At 45.4% G+C, this 18,245-nt stretch overlaps 1 protein-coding gene across 1 annotated transcript in view; it reads right to left on the reverse strand.

Annotated features, from left to right (window-relative positions):
* Positions 1-9,081: 9,081 nt before the first annotated feature.
* Positions 9,082-18,245, reverse strand: part of LOC140364855 (kinesin-1 heavy chain-like) — a 137,378-nt gene continuing 128,214 nt past the window's right edge. The window contains exon 26 of the mRNA XM_072451239.1: positions 9,082-9,254. Within this exon, the coding sequence (XP_072307340.1) occupies positions 9,112-9,254 (143 nt within the window). The 3' untranslated portion in view covers positions 9,082-9,111. The remainder of the gene's footprint in view (positions 9,255-18,245) is intronic.

Genomic DNA, 18,245 nt, shown 5'->3' on the forward strand with positions numbered 1-18,245 from the left:
TTTGAGTATATGAGATATGAGATAATAGATATGATATGTACACCACCAGAGTCTAATTACATCAGAGATCACATCCTCATCCTCTTCTTCGTCTGTGCACTCTTCAGTGCTGTGACTCTCGGCTCTTGGCATCAAAGCTGTAAACAAATAACAGGACATTTAAGAAATGGCTAACTATTTCACATAAAACACTCAGTAACTATTTTTTTTTTTTTTTAACACAATGTGAGAGTTTCAATATAAATACCTGAAGTGCTGATAACTCTTGATCTTTGGAAGCCGTCTGAAGAAGGGACTCAGATGCTTCTGCCAGTCCAAGTTCTTGACCAACACTTTGCCATCCGCCGTTCCAACAAGCTGTGGGATATTGAGGTGAGACTCAGGAGAGCTGTTTTCCACTACCTGATGACAAGGGCGACAATGTAAAAAAAATGAGAACAGAAGAAACATATCTTAAGCAGAGAGCAGCACTGAAGTTTTGCCAGGCTAATGTTTACACATTACAGTAGTCAAATAACATAAACTAACCTCAGCGATGTCTTCCAAAGTGTCAACCCTGGTCTTCATGTATGCTCGCTTGATAAGTCCAAAGCCGCAATCAGGGGAGAATTTGGTGTGGCCAGCAATGAGGAAGTGGATGTCCATTGTGTAGTGAAGCTTGGCCCCGTCTGCAGAGGGTTGGACGGAGAGTGTATCTGTAGTAGACAGAGAGAGAAAAGGAGATTAGATTAATACATATGACATTTGATTAAGACGTATATGTCTCTATAATTGCTATTCTGCATTTGCACTATTATTAGTACCTGCTGTGCAAAGTCAAAGCTGTAATGCATCCTGATGTCTTTGCTTGCTGGCGGTGAGGGTCCAAAGACAGCACATTAGATTCTGTTAGAGATCTGTGCGTGGCCTGCAGCTTCTGATGTGTGGGAGAAGCTGTTTCCACAGTGATCTGAAGCTTGATGTACAAACTGCAGGCTCACCTGAAAAACAGATGTTGCTTATGGTTAATTATACTCTAATCATTAAAACACGAAAATCACCAAAATAATGTTTTACACTTACCACGCTCCTTAGCAGACTTCACGTAGAGACAGGTCATGTCAGTCAGGGTGTCTTTGCCAATTCTGAAAAGGGGAAAAAAGGATTAGGGTTAACAGTAATATGGGAATAACACGCTTCACAGATAACAGTTCACATTGTGACGTTAACGGTGTATTTAAGATGCAAAACGCGGAGATATTGGGACATCTGCCCTCGGCTAGCGATGCTAGCTAGCTCACTTGAGATAACACTGCTCGTAAAAGCAAAACACTTGCAGAACAGCACACCAAAACATAAACATACACTCAAGTTTAAAACCGGCGCACATTAAAGTGATTAAAAGCGGGTGTTTTAGTCGCAAAGCTTACCTGGTTCAGCCGTCCTGTTGTCTCTCCCAACACCGTGCACAGAGAGACACACAGGAAGCTGATAATGGCCAGGCAAGCGTGTGATTGGTTCGAGTGACGCAGTGCGTGCGTGACGTGCAACGTACGTAAGCCACATGACCAGAAGTGGTATCGGGAGTTGTAGTTTTTTTTCTCTTCCCACGCCGAAAAATAACCTGATAACATAGCAAAGTTTAGCTTACAACTTAGCTCCGAATAGCTGCGTTTAGCTCCGGGCTGTGGGGCTAACAGCCGGTTTAGCACCATAAAATAGACACAAAGCACGACCCACACAACCCACGGGCCAACCCACGCCGAAAAATAACCCGATAACATAGCAAAGTTTAGCTTAGCTTAGCTCCGAATAACTGCGTTTAGCTCCGGGCTGTGGGGCTAACAGCCGGTTTAGCACCATAAAAACACACACAAAGCACGACCCACGGGTCAAGAAATACTACATAAGTATATAATTTGTACGGACAAAACGCCAAAAATAACCCGATAACATAGCAAAGTTTAGCTTACAACTTAGCTCCGAATAGCTGCGTTTAGCTCCGGGCTGTGGGGGTAACAGCCGGTTTAGTCACGAAAACTATCAAAGCAGCATAAAACAGACACAAAGCACGACCCACACAACCCACGGGCCAACCCACGCCGAAAAATAACCCGATAACATGGTGATAACAGCAAGTAGTCACATTAAGCCCGTATTGCAGAGTGCACTGAAGCAACATGTTAGCTTAGCATTAGCTCCACCGGAGCAGACAAGTAAGATTCTAAAGTGATCACGAGACCGCCTTAAAACACAGCGTTAAAGCAATAATTTAGTAGTAAAGTAAAAGTGTACCTGAGTAAACAGTTCCGTTGCAATGTAGTCCAGGAAATGTAAGCTCTGAAGACTGTGCTCTGCAGACGGTCTGGAGTCATGAGAGGAAAACACGGAGCAGCAGCTGCCATGAGGATCACAGCTGATTGGTGGAAAATGTAAACAATACATTGGCTAGAAAAAGGTGACGCCCCCCAGGAGAGCAGGAAAAAGACCCCAAAACTCCACATTTTTAACAGCTTAATGTATACGTTTAAGACAACCAATAGTGTTATCTGAAGCACACAGGGGCTTATTCATAACTTCAACTAGCCCATTCTGCAAAAAAATGAAAATCACACATTTGAAAAAAAACATCTTTTTTGGGGTTTATCTCAGTTTCACCGAGGCCGACATGTACCGGCATTTAGACTGCTGCGCCACATTTTTTTAAACTTCCTATAAGTTATCCGTCCTTTTCCTCTGTATCAACCTGCGTTGCAACAATGGAATTTCTCAATGTGTGGACAATAAAGGAATATCTTATCAAATGTCACATGTCTTAATCTAATTCCTTCGCTCTCTCCCTCTGTCTTCTACAGATACACTTTCCCTCAAACCCTCTGCAGCCGGTCAGCGCGCAGAGGCGCACTGACCCCGCGTGCCTCTGCGTGCGGGGTCAGCACAGAGCGACGCGCGCGCAGCTTCCAAACATCAAGAGTTATCAGCACTCCAGGTATTTATATTGGAACTCTCACATTGTGTTAAAGAAAATAAAAAAAAGTTAATGAGTGTTTCATGTGAAATAGTTTGCCATTTCTTAAATGTCCTGTTATTTGTTTACAGCTTTGATGCCAAGAGACCAGGTGTGGTGCAAAAAGTCACTGTGAAGCAGAACCTGTGGAATTTCAGCTATTACGCGTTTCAGCTGTTCTGCCTCCGGTTGACAATCTCCATGTCCTGGTCCCACCTGGACTGAACATTGACAGGCAGACCTATCTGCATGAAAAAATCAGGCCTTTCTGTGCTGACGAGGCAAAAGACATCACATGCCCAGCGCCGAGAGTCACAGCACAGAAGAGGATGTGGATGTGATCTCTGATGTAATTGGACTCTGATGGTGTACATATCATATCTATTATCTCATTAATTAATACATTTCTATGATGTACATATCACCACTTCCGATTGCACTACATAACTTTATACCTTTATATTTCATTATGTACATATCGTGCCGTTTAGTGCTCAGTGTTCAATGTTTTGCTGTTTGTGTTGCACTGAATCACCTGTGAATTCTGTTTATCCACAAATGGCAATAAACCCTGTTCTGATTCTGATTTTGATTCTTGGATTATAAAAGGCCCTGAATAGCATCAAAGTATTTCCATTTCAATATAGTAACTTCTAATTCTGATTCAAGTCCAAGTCCCACCAATAACACTCCTCTTGAGTCTTGAGTGACAGCTGTAGGGGGAAGGTGGTGTCAGTGTGACAGGGGGGAGGGCTTATCTCAATGAGATGCAAATGAGCCCCGCCCCCTGTGACTCTGGGCTCACTCCGGTGAGAAACTTTGGAAGCTGTTTTCTCAGTGAATGGGTTTGAGAGTTGTATACATTCAAATGACCACAACTTACTCAAATATGATCAGATCTACATGAGTGAGACATCATTTTGAATTCACACTTTCAGAATCTGTGAATAACTCAAAATGTCTCCGGGTAGACATGTAACTGGTTTATCCATGGTCAGTCACCTTTGTTTAAGGAAAAAATGTCCAACAACATTAAGACTTATCTAGAGGAAAATGGTACTGGGGAAATGTCTCTGCTCGTCCTTTTGGACGCTTCCAAAGCAGTCTTGAGAGGACAAATTATAGCCACAGCCTGTGAAAAAAAGAAACAAAGGGAGAAAAGGGATGTCCTAAAATGCTATTAAAAAATTAAAAAAACTCCTCCTCAGACTCTGTGTCTGATCACACATTCAATCGGCTCTACCTCTTGAGGAGACAGGGCCACTCCTGACAGGGCCACTCCTGACAGAGCCACTCCTGAAGACCTTCTCCTCCTCTGTGGTGCATCAGCTCCTGTAGGTGTGGTCATCACAGAGGGAGAGGAAGAAGCTGGACAAAGCTCCGTCCTGGACTGTGCTCTGGACTCGGTGCAGGAGGTGGGGGACAGAAGGGTCCTGGCTAAACTCACATCTATGCTGGACCATGAGTGTCGCCCCCTGCAGGACACTCTGTCCCCTGCAGGACACTCTGTCCCCTGCAGGACACTCTGTCCACTCTGGAGAGCAGCTTCAGTGACTAATCCACCCTCGCTGTGTGAAGGAGACATTTCACAGTCTGTCCTTCTGCTGCTGTCAGACTCTACAATTACTTGTGCGTAATTTGCATCTCTATGTGACACTTCATTGGCTTTACTGGGCTGTAGAACTGCTAAAAACCCTCCCGATTGGTTAATCTTGGTGTCAATCAAAAGCTAACACTTCCTGTTAGCTTCTGTAGCGAGGACGTTGTGGTGAAAATTCTATTCTCTTTGATATGGGTAAAATAAAAATAAAAATGGAGTTAGTTACTTTTTTTTCTGCATCATGGATCTAACATACGTATTAGACTTAATTGTTTTACTGGATTTTATCCGTTGGACCATTACGAACGGATTGAGACCGACGTGTCCAGAGCACTTTGTGCTTTTCTGCACTTTGTTGCATGTGAAAATGGATTACATATTCAAAAAGGCGAGACTATATATATATATATATATATATATATATATAGTATATATATATATATATATATATATATATATATATATAGATATATATATACACATCTTTCTTTACATAGGTCAGTTTGTTCTATGTATGTTTTTGTTGTTTAATGATTAAAGAATAAAGAATCAATAGAAAGGTAATGTACCTTCAAGTAGTGGCTCACATGAACTGTACGTAACAGTTTTCTGCCTCATAATGTATTCAAACAAAACATTTTTAAATAACGATGACTAAAATTAATGGTAAGAATAATTTTCTATGTATGTATTATTTTGTTGTTTTACAAATATTGCTATTTTAAATGTTTATTTTGTTGTCTTAACTGTTTTTTACGGTTTGATTTATTGCCTGCTAGCTTAGCTAAACCAAATCATTTGAAACAGTAAAGTGAGAAAAAAGGATTCCTCTTCTGTAACATCCCAAAGACCCTGTTTGTCCAGAAGTGTGTGACTGCGGTCAGGAGGGACCAGTGGGCTCGATCACTCTATCACTGAGGCTGAGCTGTTTGTTTCAGTTCGTTAGCAGCTGGCTAATGCTAGTGGCTACGCTAATAAACGTTAGCCTACTGCAGAGAGTTTTAAGGAGCCTCATTTCCAACTGTCCGGTGTTATATTTTAGGATCAGACACAAATTCTGTGCTGTTGAAAGCTCCACTGTCCGGTGCAGAGGGCGTGTCCGGTGCAGAGGGCGTGTCCGGTGCAGAGGGCGTGTCCGGGGCAGAGGGCGTGTCCGGGGCAGAGGGCGTGTCCGGGGCAGAGGGCGTGTCCGGGGCAGAGGGCTTGTCCGGTGCAGAGGGCGTGTCCGGTGCAGAGGGCGTGTCCGGGGCAGAGGGCGTGTCCGGTGCAGAGGGCGTGTCCGGGGCAGAGGGCTTGTCCGGTGCAGAGGGCGTGTCCGGTGCAGAGGGCGTGTCCGGGGCAGAGGGCGTGTCCGGTGCAGAGGGCGTGTCCGGTACAGAGGGCGTGTCCGGGGCAGAGGGCGTGTCCGGGGCAGAGGGCTTGTCCGGTGCAGAGGGCGTGTCCGGTGCAGAGGGCGTGTCCGGGGCAGAGGGCGTGTCCGGTGCAGAGGGCGTGTCCGGGGCAGAGGGCGTGTCCGGGGCAGAGGGCTTGTCCGGTGCAGAGGGCGTGTCCGGTGCAGAGGGCGTGTCCGGGGCAGAGGGCGTGTCCGGTGCAGAGGGCGAGTGGACGAGGAAGAGCAGATGGAAATGTCCACAAAAGTTTGTCTTTTAAGTGTCAGCGACTCGCCGCTGTGGAATGACCAAAGCCCAGAACTTCAACTATCGACCTTTGACCTTTGACTTTCCACTTTTATGTTCTTCATGATTTTATGTGACCTCTGTAACATGTGACCTCTGCAACATGTGACCTGTGTAACATGTGACCTCTGTAACATGTGACATTTGTAACATGTGACCTCTGTAACATGTGACCTCTGTAACATGTGACCTGTGTAACATGTGACCTCTGTAACATGTGACATTTGTAACACGTGACCTCTGTAACATGTGACCTCTGTAACATGTGACCTCTGCAGCATGTGACCTCTGTAACATGTGACCTCTTTAACATGTGACCTCTGCAGCATGTGACCTCTGTAACATGTGACCTCTGCAGCATGTGACCTCTGCAGCATGTGACCTCTGTAACATGTGACCTCTTTAACATGTGACCTCTGCAGCATGTGACCTCTGTAACATGTGACCTCTGTAACATGTGACCTCTGCAGCATGTGACCTCTGTAACATGTGACCTCTGTAACATGTGACCTCTGCAGCATGTGACCCTGTAACATGTGACCTCTGCAGCATGTGACCTCTATAACATGTGACCTCTGCAGCATGTGACCTCTGCAGCATGTGACCTCTGTAACATGTGACCTCTGCAGCATGTGACCCTGTAACATGTGACCTCTGCAGCATGTGACCTCTATAACATGTGACCTCTGCAGCATGTGACCTCTGTAACATGTGACCTCTGCAGCATGTGACCTCTGTAACATGTGACATCTGCAGCATGTGATCTCTGTGACATGTGACCTCTGTAACATGTGACCTCTGCAGCATGTGACCTCTGTGGCATGTGACATCTGTAACATGTGACCTCTGCAGCATGTGACCTCTGTAACATGTGACCTCTGCAGCATGTGACCTCTGCGGCATGTGACCTATGTGAAATGTGACCTCTGTAACGTGACCTCTGCGGCATGTGACCTCTGCAGCATGTGACCTCTGTAACATGTGACCTCTGCAGCATGTGACCTCTGTAACATGTGACCTCTGCAGCATGTGACCTCTGTGGCATGGGACCTCTGTGACATGTGGCCTCTGTAACATGTGACCTCTGTAACATGTGACCTCTGTGACATGTGACCTCTGCAGCATGTGATCTCTGCAGCATGTGACCTCTGTGGCATGTGACCTCTGCAGCATGTGACATCTGCGGCATGTGACCTCTGTGACATGTGACCTCTGTAACATTTGACCTCTGTAACATGTGACCTCTGCAGCATGTGACCTCTGCAGCATGTGACCTTATGACATGTGACCTCTGTAACATGTGACCTCTGTAACATGTGACCACAGATAAATCATGTGACTCAAACACATTCTTTATTTTTACTGTGTGTAACAATGGGCTTTTAAATTGCATGAAAATGGAACATAACTGCGTCGTAGAAAAAGATTCCGTTGTAACATCTGGACGTTTCAACTTTCATCCAAAAGTAATTCTCAGTCTGTGGATCTACTAGGCATGCAAGTTCAGGACCACAGAGCGCCGTGCACCGCCATCTTAAAGCCACAGACCACTCTATCAAAGACAGTGAGGAGAAAAGATGGTTTGAAAGAGGATTTAAAGAGGCCGTGTTGGAAGAGCCACAGGCGTCTGTAGAAGAAAACATGAAAAAGTGCTTATTGTGTGTTTGTGTTTTATGTTTGTTTTTGTTGTTTTATGTTTAAATATAGTAATAGTAAAAAAAGAAAACGTGCTTTAAACCCGCCCACTATCTTTGAGGGTCGCACAAAAGAGAATCCCTCTTTAAACAGAAAATAGAGATTTAAAAGGGACATTCTTTTGACATCATGTTGTCACATTGTTCCTACCTGGAGTAGCATTTAGCTTCATTCACGCTAGTTTGAGGAATCCTCAGTCCTCCAACAGTCAGAAACATTCAGAAAATTGCCGTAGCTCTGACGTGGTTCTGAGAATCTTCTCCGGTGTTTTTAAATCCATAAATCATCTCCAGACTGGCTCCGCCTGCTGTGATCCGGATTTAGCATTAGCTCTGTGTGTGGAGCGATGTAAATCCTACACTGTAGAGTGGCTCAACACCAGCTCGTGGTCACAAGGGGAAATCACACAATTTGGAGTGTGGAGAGTAACCAAAAATCTCAAATTTATTCTGTTTGTTAGAAATATTTTCTTTTTAGTTCTAAAACATAAGGTGCCAAACTAAAAGTACTCAAGAGAATGTTGCAATAAATAAAAATAAAGTACCATATGACCCTTTAAAGTTCACTTTAATGTACCAGTAGTGAACAGCAGTATTTTTGACCATGTGGCGGGATCAGCCCTGGTCATTCTGATGCTCATCAGGTACTCATCAGGGATGAGGGAGCTGCAGCCCATTACAGGGCTGTCAGGGGAACAAAGGTGAACAGGTGAAAGTTAGACAGTGTAAACACATAGATAAACAGCAGGGCTTACTCAGGAGAGGATAAATATCTGAGGTCTCAGACCAGACGGATTGAGTGTCACTTTTGGATGAAAGTCTCAAATGGATTTTTTTCTGCAGAATATTGTTGAGATAGTACTGGCAATTTTCTGGATTCAGTCACACATGAGCCTCTCCAGCATTAGTCCTGGAACATGACTAAAATCGCAGGCTGTTCAAATACTTATTTTGCTCACTGTAACTAGAGGTTATCAAATGATAATATGACATGACTCTCTCCTTCAGCCCTGATGCAAACACAAGAAGAGGGTGAGACAGGTAAGTCTGGAGCTGGTGTCTTCTGCTGTTCCATGGTGTGTGCAGCTCTACAGTCTGTTCAGTGGAGCCTATTCTTCATCCTCAAAGCAGCTGCAGAGAGAGGACAGCACAGCATCATCCATCTGATTTGAACAACAAAGAGGAGAGTGACCAGGAGAAGGCTTCCTCTTGCCTGTTGCCGCCCTTCAGCAGGCTGGCTCGGGTCACTCCGGGGTTAGGCAACGCTCCGGGAAGTTGGCCTGGACGGATGGGTTTAGCTAAAAAACAGACAGAGATGTTTTAGTGTTTTGATGCACAAAAATAGGGCTGCACTATATAGCACTATACATATCAATAACAGTGTTTACTGTGGGTCACGTGTGTTTACTGTGGGTCACGTGTGTTTACTGTGGGTCACGTGTGTTTACTGTGGGTCACGTGTGTTTACTGTGGGTCACGTGTGTTTTACTGTGGGTCACGTGTGTTTTACTGTGGGTCACGTGTGTTTACTGTGGGTCACGTGTGTTTACTGTGGGTCACGTGTGTTTTACTGTGGGTCACGTGTGTTTACTGTGGGTCACGTGTGTTTTACTGTGGGTCACGTGTGTTTTACTGTGGGTCACGTGTGTTTACTGTGGGTCACGTGTGTTTTACTGTGGGTCACGTGTGTTTACTGTGGGTCACGTGTGTTTTACTGTGGGTCACGTGTGTTTTACTGTGGGTCACGTGTGTTTTACTGTGGGTAACGTGTGTTTTACTGTGGGTCACGTGTGTTTACTGTGGGTCACGTGTGTTTTACTGTGGGTCACGTGTGTTTACTGTGGGTCACGTGTGTTTTACTGTGGGTCACGTGTGTTTTACTGTGGGTCACGTGTGTTTACTGTGGGTCACGTGTGTTTTACTGTGGGTCACGTGTGTTTACTGTGGGTCACGTGTGTTTACTGTGGGTCACGTGTGTTTATTGTGGGTAACGTGTGTTTACTGTGGGTCACGTGTGTTTTACTGTGGGTCACGTGTGTTTTACTGTGGGTCACGTGTGTTTTACTGCGGGTCACGTGTGTTTTACTGTGAGTCATGTGTGTTTTACTGTGGGTCACGTGTGTTTACTGCGGGTCACGTGTGTTTTACTGTGGGTCACGTGTGTTTTACTGTGGGTCACGTGTGTTTACTGTGGGTCACGTGTGTTTTACTGTGGGTCACGTGTGTTTACTGTGGGTCACGTGTGTTTACTGTGGGTAACATGTGTTTTACTGTGGGTAACGTGTGTTTTACTGTGAGTCACGTGTGTTTATTGTGGGTCACGTGTGTTTTACTGTGGGTCACGTGTGTTTTACTGTGGGTCACGTGTGTTTACTGTGGGTCACGTGTGTTTTACTGTGGGTCACATGTGTTTACCGTGGGTCACGTGTGTTTTACCGTGGGTCACGTGTGTTTTAAGATAAGATAAGATATTCCTTTATTGTCCCACATGGGGAAATTTCATTGGTGCAACGCAGGTAGATCCAGAGGTAGATACAGAAGAACAGATCACTTATAGGAAGTCTGAAAAACACTTTCAGTAGAAGATCTCCTATAAATAAATAAAAACTCCCATAGACAAATAAATAAATAAATACCATGTCATGTGATCCCGACAGTAATTGCACATGAATATGTGTCACGACAGCACATAGATTGCACATGAATTTCACAGTAATTGCACATGAATTCCAACAGTAATTGCACATATGACAGAGTTGCACATCAGTATTAGGTTAGGTCAGTATTGCGAGTGTTCAGTACTAACAGTTTTTGTTATAAAGTCTGACAGCAGCAGGAAGGAAAGACCTACAGAACCTTTCCTTCGCACATCGAGGGTGGATCAGTCTCTCACTGAAGCTGCTCTCCAGAGCGGACAGAGTGTCCTGCAGGGGGTGACAATCATGGTCCAGCATAGATGTGAATCTAGCCAGGACCCTTCTGTCCCCCACCTCCTGCACCGAGTCCAGAGCACAGCCCAGGACGGAGCTGGACTTCTTGATGACTCTGTCCAGCCTCTTCCTCTCCCTCTCTGTGATGCTGCTGCTCCAGCAGGCCACGCCGTACAGGAGGGCTGATGCCACCACAGAATCATAGAATGTCTTCAGGAGTGGCCCTGTCACTCCAAAAGACCTGAGTCTCCTCAGGAGGTAGAGCCGACTCTGGCTCTTCCTGTACAGTGCGTCTGTGTTATGAGTCCAGTCCAGTTTGTGGTTCAGATGAACACCAGGTACTTGTATGAGTCACTCTCTCAATGTCCCGTCCCTGGATGTTCACTGGTGAGGGGGCAGTGGGGTGGCATCTGCAGAAATCCACCACCATCTCCTTGGTCTTCCCCGCGTTGATGAGGAGGTGGTTCCGCTGACACCAGTCCACAAAGTCCTGCTCCAGTCCTCTGTACTCCGCGTCATCATCGTCCGTGATGAGTCCGATGATGGCAGAGTCATCAGAGAACTTCTGCAGGACACAGCTGTCCGTGTCATGTCTGAAGTCTGCAGTGTAAAGGGTGAAGAGAAAGGGCGCGAGGACAGTGCCCTGGGGCGCCCCCACACTGCAGGTCCGAGTGTCAGACATACAGTCCCGGGCTCTCACAAACTGGGGTCGGTCTGTGAGGTAGTCCAGGATCCACTCTGCCAGGTCGTACTCCACACCAGCCGTCTCCAGCTTGTCCCTCAGGAGCAGCGGCTGGATGGTGTTGAAGGCGCTGGAAAGATCGAAGAACAGAATCCTCACAGAGCTGCCAGACTTCTCCAGGTGAGAGAGAGAGCGGTGCAGCAGGAGATGACCGCGTCCTCCACTCCGATGCCAGACCGATATGCAAACTGCAGCGGGTCCATGGCTGAGCTCACGGTGGAGCGGAGGTGGTCCAGGACCAGCCGCTCCAGTGTCTTCATCAGGTGGGACGTGAGAGACACCGGCCTGAAGCTGTTGAGGTCTTTGGCGCGTGGTGTCTTGTGCACAGGTACCAGACAGGAGGTCTTCAGACCTGTGGTACCACCCTCAGCTTCAGGCTCATGTTGAAGACATGCTCCATAACTCCACACAGTTCATCTGCGCAGGACTTAAGGAGCCTGGGGCTGATGCCATCAGGTCCTGCTGCCTTCCTCACTTTAATCCTCTTCAGCTCACTCCTCACCTGTGCTGCTGTGACAGTCAGTGGTTGGCAGGGGGACCGTGTGCTGGGGGGATGGGTGAGTCCAGGCGAAGTGGGGAGCTGATGTTCCGGGGCAGATAAGCGAAGAGGAACAGATGCAGGGCATTGTCCAGCTGTGGAAGAGGGAGCATGCAGCTGTGCAGGGGGAGGGGCGGGTGACTGATCAAACCTCAAGAAGTGAGCATTTAAATCATTCACCCACTGTAGATCCCCCTCTGTCTGGGCAGGGGGGATTTTGAAGCCCGAGATGGTTTTCAGGCTCCTCCACACTCCCTGAATGTTCTTTTGCTGCAGCTGCTCCTCCATCCTCCTCTTGTAGCCGGCCTCAGCCTGCCTGATCTTCCTCCTCAGCTCCTTCTGCACAGTCCTCAGCTCCTCCTTGTTCCCTGACCTGAAGGCTCTCTTCTTCTCCTTCAGCAGAGCCTTCAGTTCACGGTTAATCCATGGCTTGTTGTTTGGAAAACACCGCACCGTCCGGGAGGGAACAATGTTCTCAAAACAGAAGTTGATGTAGTCCGTGATGCACTCTGTGATGGTGTTGATGTCCCTCCCATGTGGGTCATAAAGCTCAGTCCAGACAGTGGTGCTGAACAGTCCCTCAGAGCCTCCTCACTCTCAGCAGACCACATCCTCACCTCACGGGACACCACAGGCTGCCTGCGCACGATGGGTTCATACACAGGCCTCAGATGTACAAGGTTGTGGTCCGAGCTGCCCAGGGGAGGGAGGGGGGAAGAAGAATAAGCCTCCTTGGTCTTGGCAAAAAACAAGTCCAATGTTCTATTGTCTCTGGTGGGGCAGGTAACATACTGGGTGTATGTTGGTAGAACAGAAGAGGGAGAAGCGTGGTTAAAGTCACCAGAGATGAGGAAGAGAGCCTGTGGATGCTGTGTTTGCAGCCTACAAGTGCAGGAGAGCAGTGCCTCACAAGCATCTTCAGCATTGGCAGACGGGGCCACATAGACTGCGATCAAAATCACATGTGAGAACTCCCGGGGAAGATAATATGGCCTCATGCCAATAGCCAATAGTTCAATATCCCTGTTACATAGCTGCTCCCTCACTGTGCAGTGTTCGGGTTTGGACAAGCTCGTGTTCACATACACCGCCAGACCGCCTCCTCTTTTCTTCAAGCATTCTCTCGTTCTGTCCGCCCGCAGCAGATGAAAATTGTCCAAACCTACAATAGAGTCTGGCATTTCTGCTGTTAACCAGGTCTCAGTGAAAATCAAGACGCTGCTGTCCCTATAAATCCTCTGGGACCGCATGAGGCTCGCTAATTCCGTCATTTTATTTTGAAGGGACCTCACGTTACCCATGACTACGGCGGGAACCGACTTCCTGTTTGTCCCTCTCTTCTCTCGGAGTTTACGTCCAGCCCGTCTGCCTCGTTGCGTTTTCCTTAGGATGTCCGCCGGGATAACGTGACGATCTCCGGGTAAGACGACTGTTCTCCGCAGTTTCATGAGTTCCTCCTTTGTGTAAACGCGGTACGGCGCCAGGCGGGGGGCGGGGCCGGAGCCGGGGGACTCAGAGCCAAGACACATCGCAACGACACGACGAAAACACTCAATCCAGCCGAATAAAGTCAAAACAAGTTAATTTAAAGCGATTCCAGTGCGTGTCCCGATCGTTGGTGAAGTTCCTCTTTCATATAAACGTGTATATAAACGTGTACCGACGACACGCCGTACTTTAGCGCGGCCGGAGGGCGCGGGGGGGGGCTGGGGGCTCACTCGGAGCTAGCTCACGTCACAACAACACAACGAACGCAACGAAAAACGCTCAAATCCAGCCGAAAAAAGTCAAAAACAGTTGAATTAAAAAACTATTCCAGCGCGTGTCCCTATCGTACAGTAAAATAGAAAAAATATACTAACTATATTTACAAAATATAGGAGATAAAGCACAATAAGTGTGAGAAAGAAGAGAGAGCGTTTTACTGTGGGTCACGTGTGTTTTACTGTGGGTCACGTGTGTTTACTGTGGGTCACGTGTGTTTTACTGTGAGTCATGTGGGTTTCACTGTGGGTCACGTGTGTTTATTGTGGGTCACGTGTGTTTTGCTGTGGGTCACGTGTGTTTTGCTTTGGGTCACGTGTGTTTTACTGTGGGTCACGTGTGTTTTACTGTGGGTCACGTGTGTTTTACTGTGGGTCACGTGTGTTTACTGTGAGTCACGTGTGTTTTACTGTGGTTCACGTGTGTTTTACTGTGATTCACGTGTGTTTTACTGTGGGTCACGTGTGTTTACTGTGGGTCACGTGTGTTTTACTGTGGGTCACGTGTGTTTACTGTGGGTCACGTGTGTTTTACTGTGGGTCACGTGTGTTTACTGTGGGTCACGTGTGTTTACTGTGGGTCACGTGTGTTTTACTGTGGGTCACGTGTGTTTTACTGTGGGTCACGTGTGTTTACTGTGGGTCACGTGTGTTTTACTGTGGGTCACGTGTGTTTTACTGTGGGTCACGTGTGTTTACTGTGGGTCACGTGTGTTTTACTGTGGGTCACGTGTGTTTACTGTGGGTCACGTGTGTTTATTGTGGGTCACGTGTGTTTAGTGTGGGTCACGTGTGTTTTACTGTGGGTTACGTGTGTTTTACTGTGGGTCACGTGTGTTTACTGTGAGTCACGTGTGTTTACTGTGGTTCACGTGTGTTTTACTGTGATTCACGTGTGTTTTACTGTGGGTCACGTGTGTTTTACTGTGGGTCACGTGTGTTTACTGTGGTTCACGTGTGTTTTACTGTGATTCACGTGTGTTTTACTGTGGGTCACGTGTGTTTTACTGTGGGTCACGTGTGTTTACTGTGGGTCACGTGTGTTTACTGTGGGTCACGTGTGTTTACTGTGGGTCACGTGTGTTTACTGTGGTTCACGTGTGTTTTACTGTGATTCACGTGTGTTTTACTGTGGGTCACGTGTGTTTACTGTGGGTCACGTGTGTTTTACTGTGGGTCACGTGTGTTTACTGTGGGTCACGTGTGTTTACTGTGGGTCACGTGTGTTTTACTGTGGGTCACGTGTGTTTATTGTGGGTCACGTGTGTTATGAAGCCTGCGTAAATTCAGCCTAGAAGACCTAACTCCACCCATATACATCAAGGCCTCCATGGAAGGACACGCCTCTCCCCAGCGCCATCATCCCACTCAAGCGGGCGTGGCCTGTCCTTCTGTGAGAGTCAGATCCCTCTCTTCACCATGGACTCTCCCAGGTTTCTGCGCTTATCCCAAAGAAGTTATGCAGTTTTTCCTGGCCAAAGAAGGAGGGTGTAAGGACAGAAGGAGGGTGTAAGGACAGAAGGAGGGTGGAAGGACAGAAGGAGGGTGTAAGGACAGAAGGAGGGTGTAAGGACAGAAGGAGGGTGGAAGGACAGAAGGAGGGTGTAAGGACAGAAGGAGGGTGTAAGGACAGAAGGAGGGTGTAAGGACAGGGGGCGTCTGCATCATGGCCCTCGCACCTGCTCCTCATCCCCAATTAACGCTCTCAGTGACTCCTCCCCGCTCCCAATCAGCACCAGGCGGTCGCATTTAAGCCCTCAGGCAGATGGCTCGGCCGCTCAAACCGTACTGCGACCCACCACCTCCCCAGCTCCTCCTCTACATTCCCCTCATCCTCTACCTCCTCTTCACATCTACCACCACCAGGCTCCAGGCTGCGGGGGGAGACATCTAATACAAATAGATCATGGAGGGCCCATGATTGCAACGTCTTCCGCCGGGGTCTGAGCGCCAAATAACTCACGAATAAAGATTGCTAAACAGTCCTTTCTCGTGGTCTCTTTGTCTCTCCAGGGTGAATTACTGTGGGTCACGTGTGTTTTACTGTGAGTCACGTGGGTTTTACTGTGGGTCACGTGTGTTTTACTGTGGGTCACGTGTGTGTTACTGTGGGTCATGTGTGTTTTACTGTGGGTCACGTGTGTTTTACTGTGGGTCATGTGTGTTTTACTGTGGGTCACGTGTGTTTTACTGTGGGTCACGTGTGTTTTACTGTGGGTCATGTGTGTTTTACTGTGGGTCACGTGTGTTTTACTGTGGGTCAAATGTCTGTTTATAGTCAGTCACATGTTTAAGTATACAGTAGTCACATGTTTAAGTATACAGTAGTCACATGTTTAAGTATACTGTAGTCACATGTTTAAGTATACTGTAGTCACATGTTTAAGTATACTGTAGTCACATGTTTAAGTATTCTGTAGTACTCTATACTGTTGGTCAAATGTTCATGTTTACATGGGGTTTGTGTTTTAATCCAGCAAAATGTAATATAATACGCTCCCATCATTCAGTAACATGGACAAGATTCTATACAGTATGTGTAAATACTGTATTTTACAGTAAGTACCGTATCTTGTATAAGTACCGTATCTTGTATAAGTACTGTATCTTGTATCACATGTTTAAGTATACAGTCGTCACATGTTTAAGTATATAGTAGTCACAGTAGTCACATGTTTAAGTATATAGTAGTCACAGTAGTCACATGTTTAAGTATACAGTAGTCACATGTTTAAGTATACAGTAGTCACATGTTAAGTATACAGTAGTCACATGTTAAGTATACAGTAGTCACGTTTAAGTATACTGTAGTCACATGTTAAGTATACAGTAGTCACATGTTTAAGTATACAGTAGTCACATGTTTAAGTATACTGTAGTCACATGTTTAAGTATACTGTAGTCACATGTTTAAGTATACTGTAGTCACATGTTTAAGTATTCTGTAGTACTCTATACTGTTGGTCAAATGTTCATGTTTACATGGGGTTTGTGTTTTAATCCAGCAAAATGTAATATAATACGCTCCCATCATTCAGTAACATGGACAAGATTCTATACAGTATGTGTAAATACTGTATTTTACAGTAAGTACTGTATCTTGTATAAGTACTGTATCTTGTATCACATGTTTAAGTATACAGTCGTCACATGTTTAAGTATATAGTAGTCACAGTAGTCACATGTTTAAGTATATAGTAGTCACAGTAGTCACATGTTTAAGTATACAGTAGTCACATGTTTAAGTATACAGTAGTCACATGTTAAGTATACAGTAGTCACATGTTAAGTATACAGTAGTCACATGTTAAGTATACAGTAGTCACGTTTAAGTATACTGTAGTCACATGTTAAGTATACAGTAGTCACATGTTTAAGTATACAGTAGTCACATGTTTAAGTATATAGTAGTCACAGTAGTCACATGTTTAAGTATACAGTAGTCACATGTTAAGTATACAGTAGTCACATGTTTAAGTATACAGTAGTCACATGTTTAAGTATACAGTAGTCACATGTTTAAGTATATAGTAGTCACAGTAGTCACATGTTTAAGTATATAGTAGTCACAGTAGTCACATGTTTAAGTATACAGTAGTCACATGTTAAGTATACAGTAGTCACATGTTAAGTATACAGTAGTCACATGTTTAAGTATATAGTAGTCACAGTAGTCACATGTTTAAGTATACAGTAGTCACATGTTAAGTATGTCACATGTTAAGTATACAGTAGTCACATGTTAAGTATACAGTAGTCACGTTTAAGTATACTGTAGTCACATGTTAAGTATACAGTAGTCACATGTTTAAGTATACAGTAGTCACATGTTTAAGTACATAGTAGTCACATGTTAAGTATACTGTAGTCACATGTTTAAGTATACTGTAGTCACATGTTTAAGTATATAGTAGTCACATGTTTAAGTAGCAGCAAAATGTAATATAATACGCTCCCATCATTCAGTAACATGGACAAGATTCTATACAGTATGTGTAAATACTGTATTTTACAGTAAGTACTGTATCTTGTATAAGTACCGTATCTTGTATAAGTACCGTATCTTGTATAAGTACCGTATCTTGTATAAGTACTGTATCTTGTATAAGTACTGTATCTTGTATAAGTACTGTATCTTGTATAAGTACCGTATCTTGTATAAGTACTGTATCTTGTATAAGTACCGTATCTTGTATAAGTACTGTATCTTGTATAAGTACCGTATCTTGTATAAGTACTGTATCTTGTATAAGTACTGTATCTTGTATAAATACTGTATCTTGTATAAGTACTGTATCTTGTATAAGTACTGTATC

This window comes from Eucyclogobius newberryi, unplaced genomic scaffold (genome assembly GCF_026437365.1).
Source record: "Eucyclogobius newberryi isolate DKJ021-1_F unplaced genomic scaffold, fEucNew1.0.hap1 SCAF_18, whole genome shotgun sequence".
Lineage (NCBI taxonomy): Eukaryota > Metazoa > Chordata > Actinopteri > Gobiiformes > Gobiidae > Eucyclogobius > Eucyclogobius newberryi.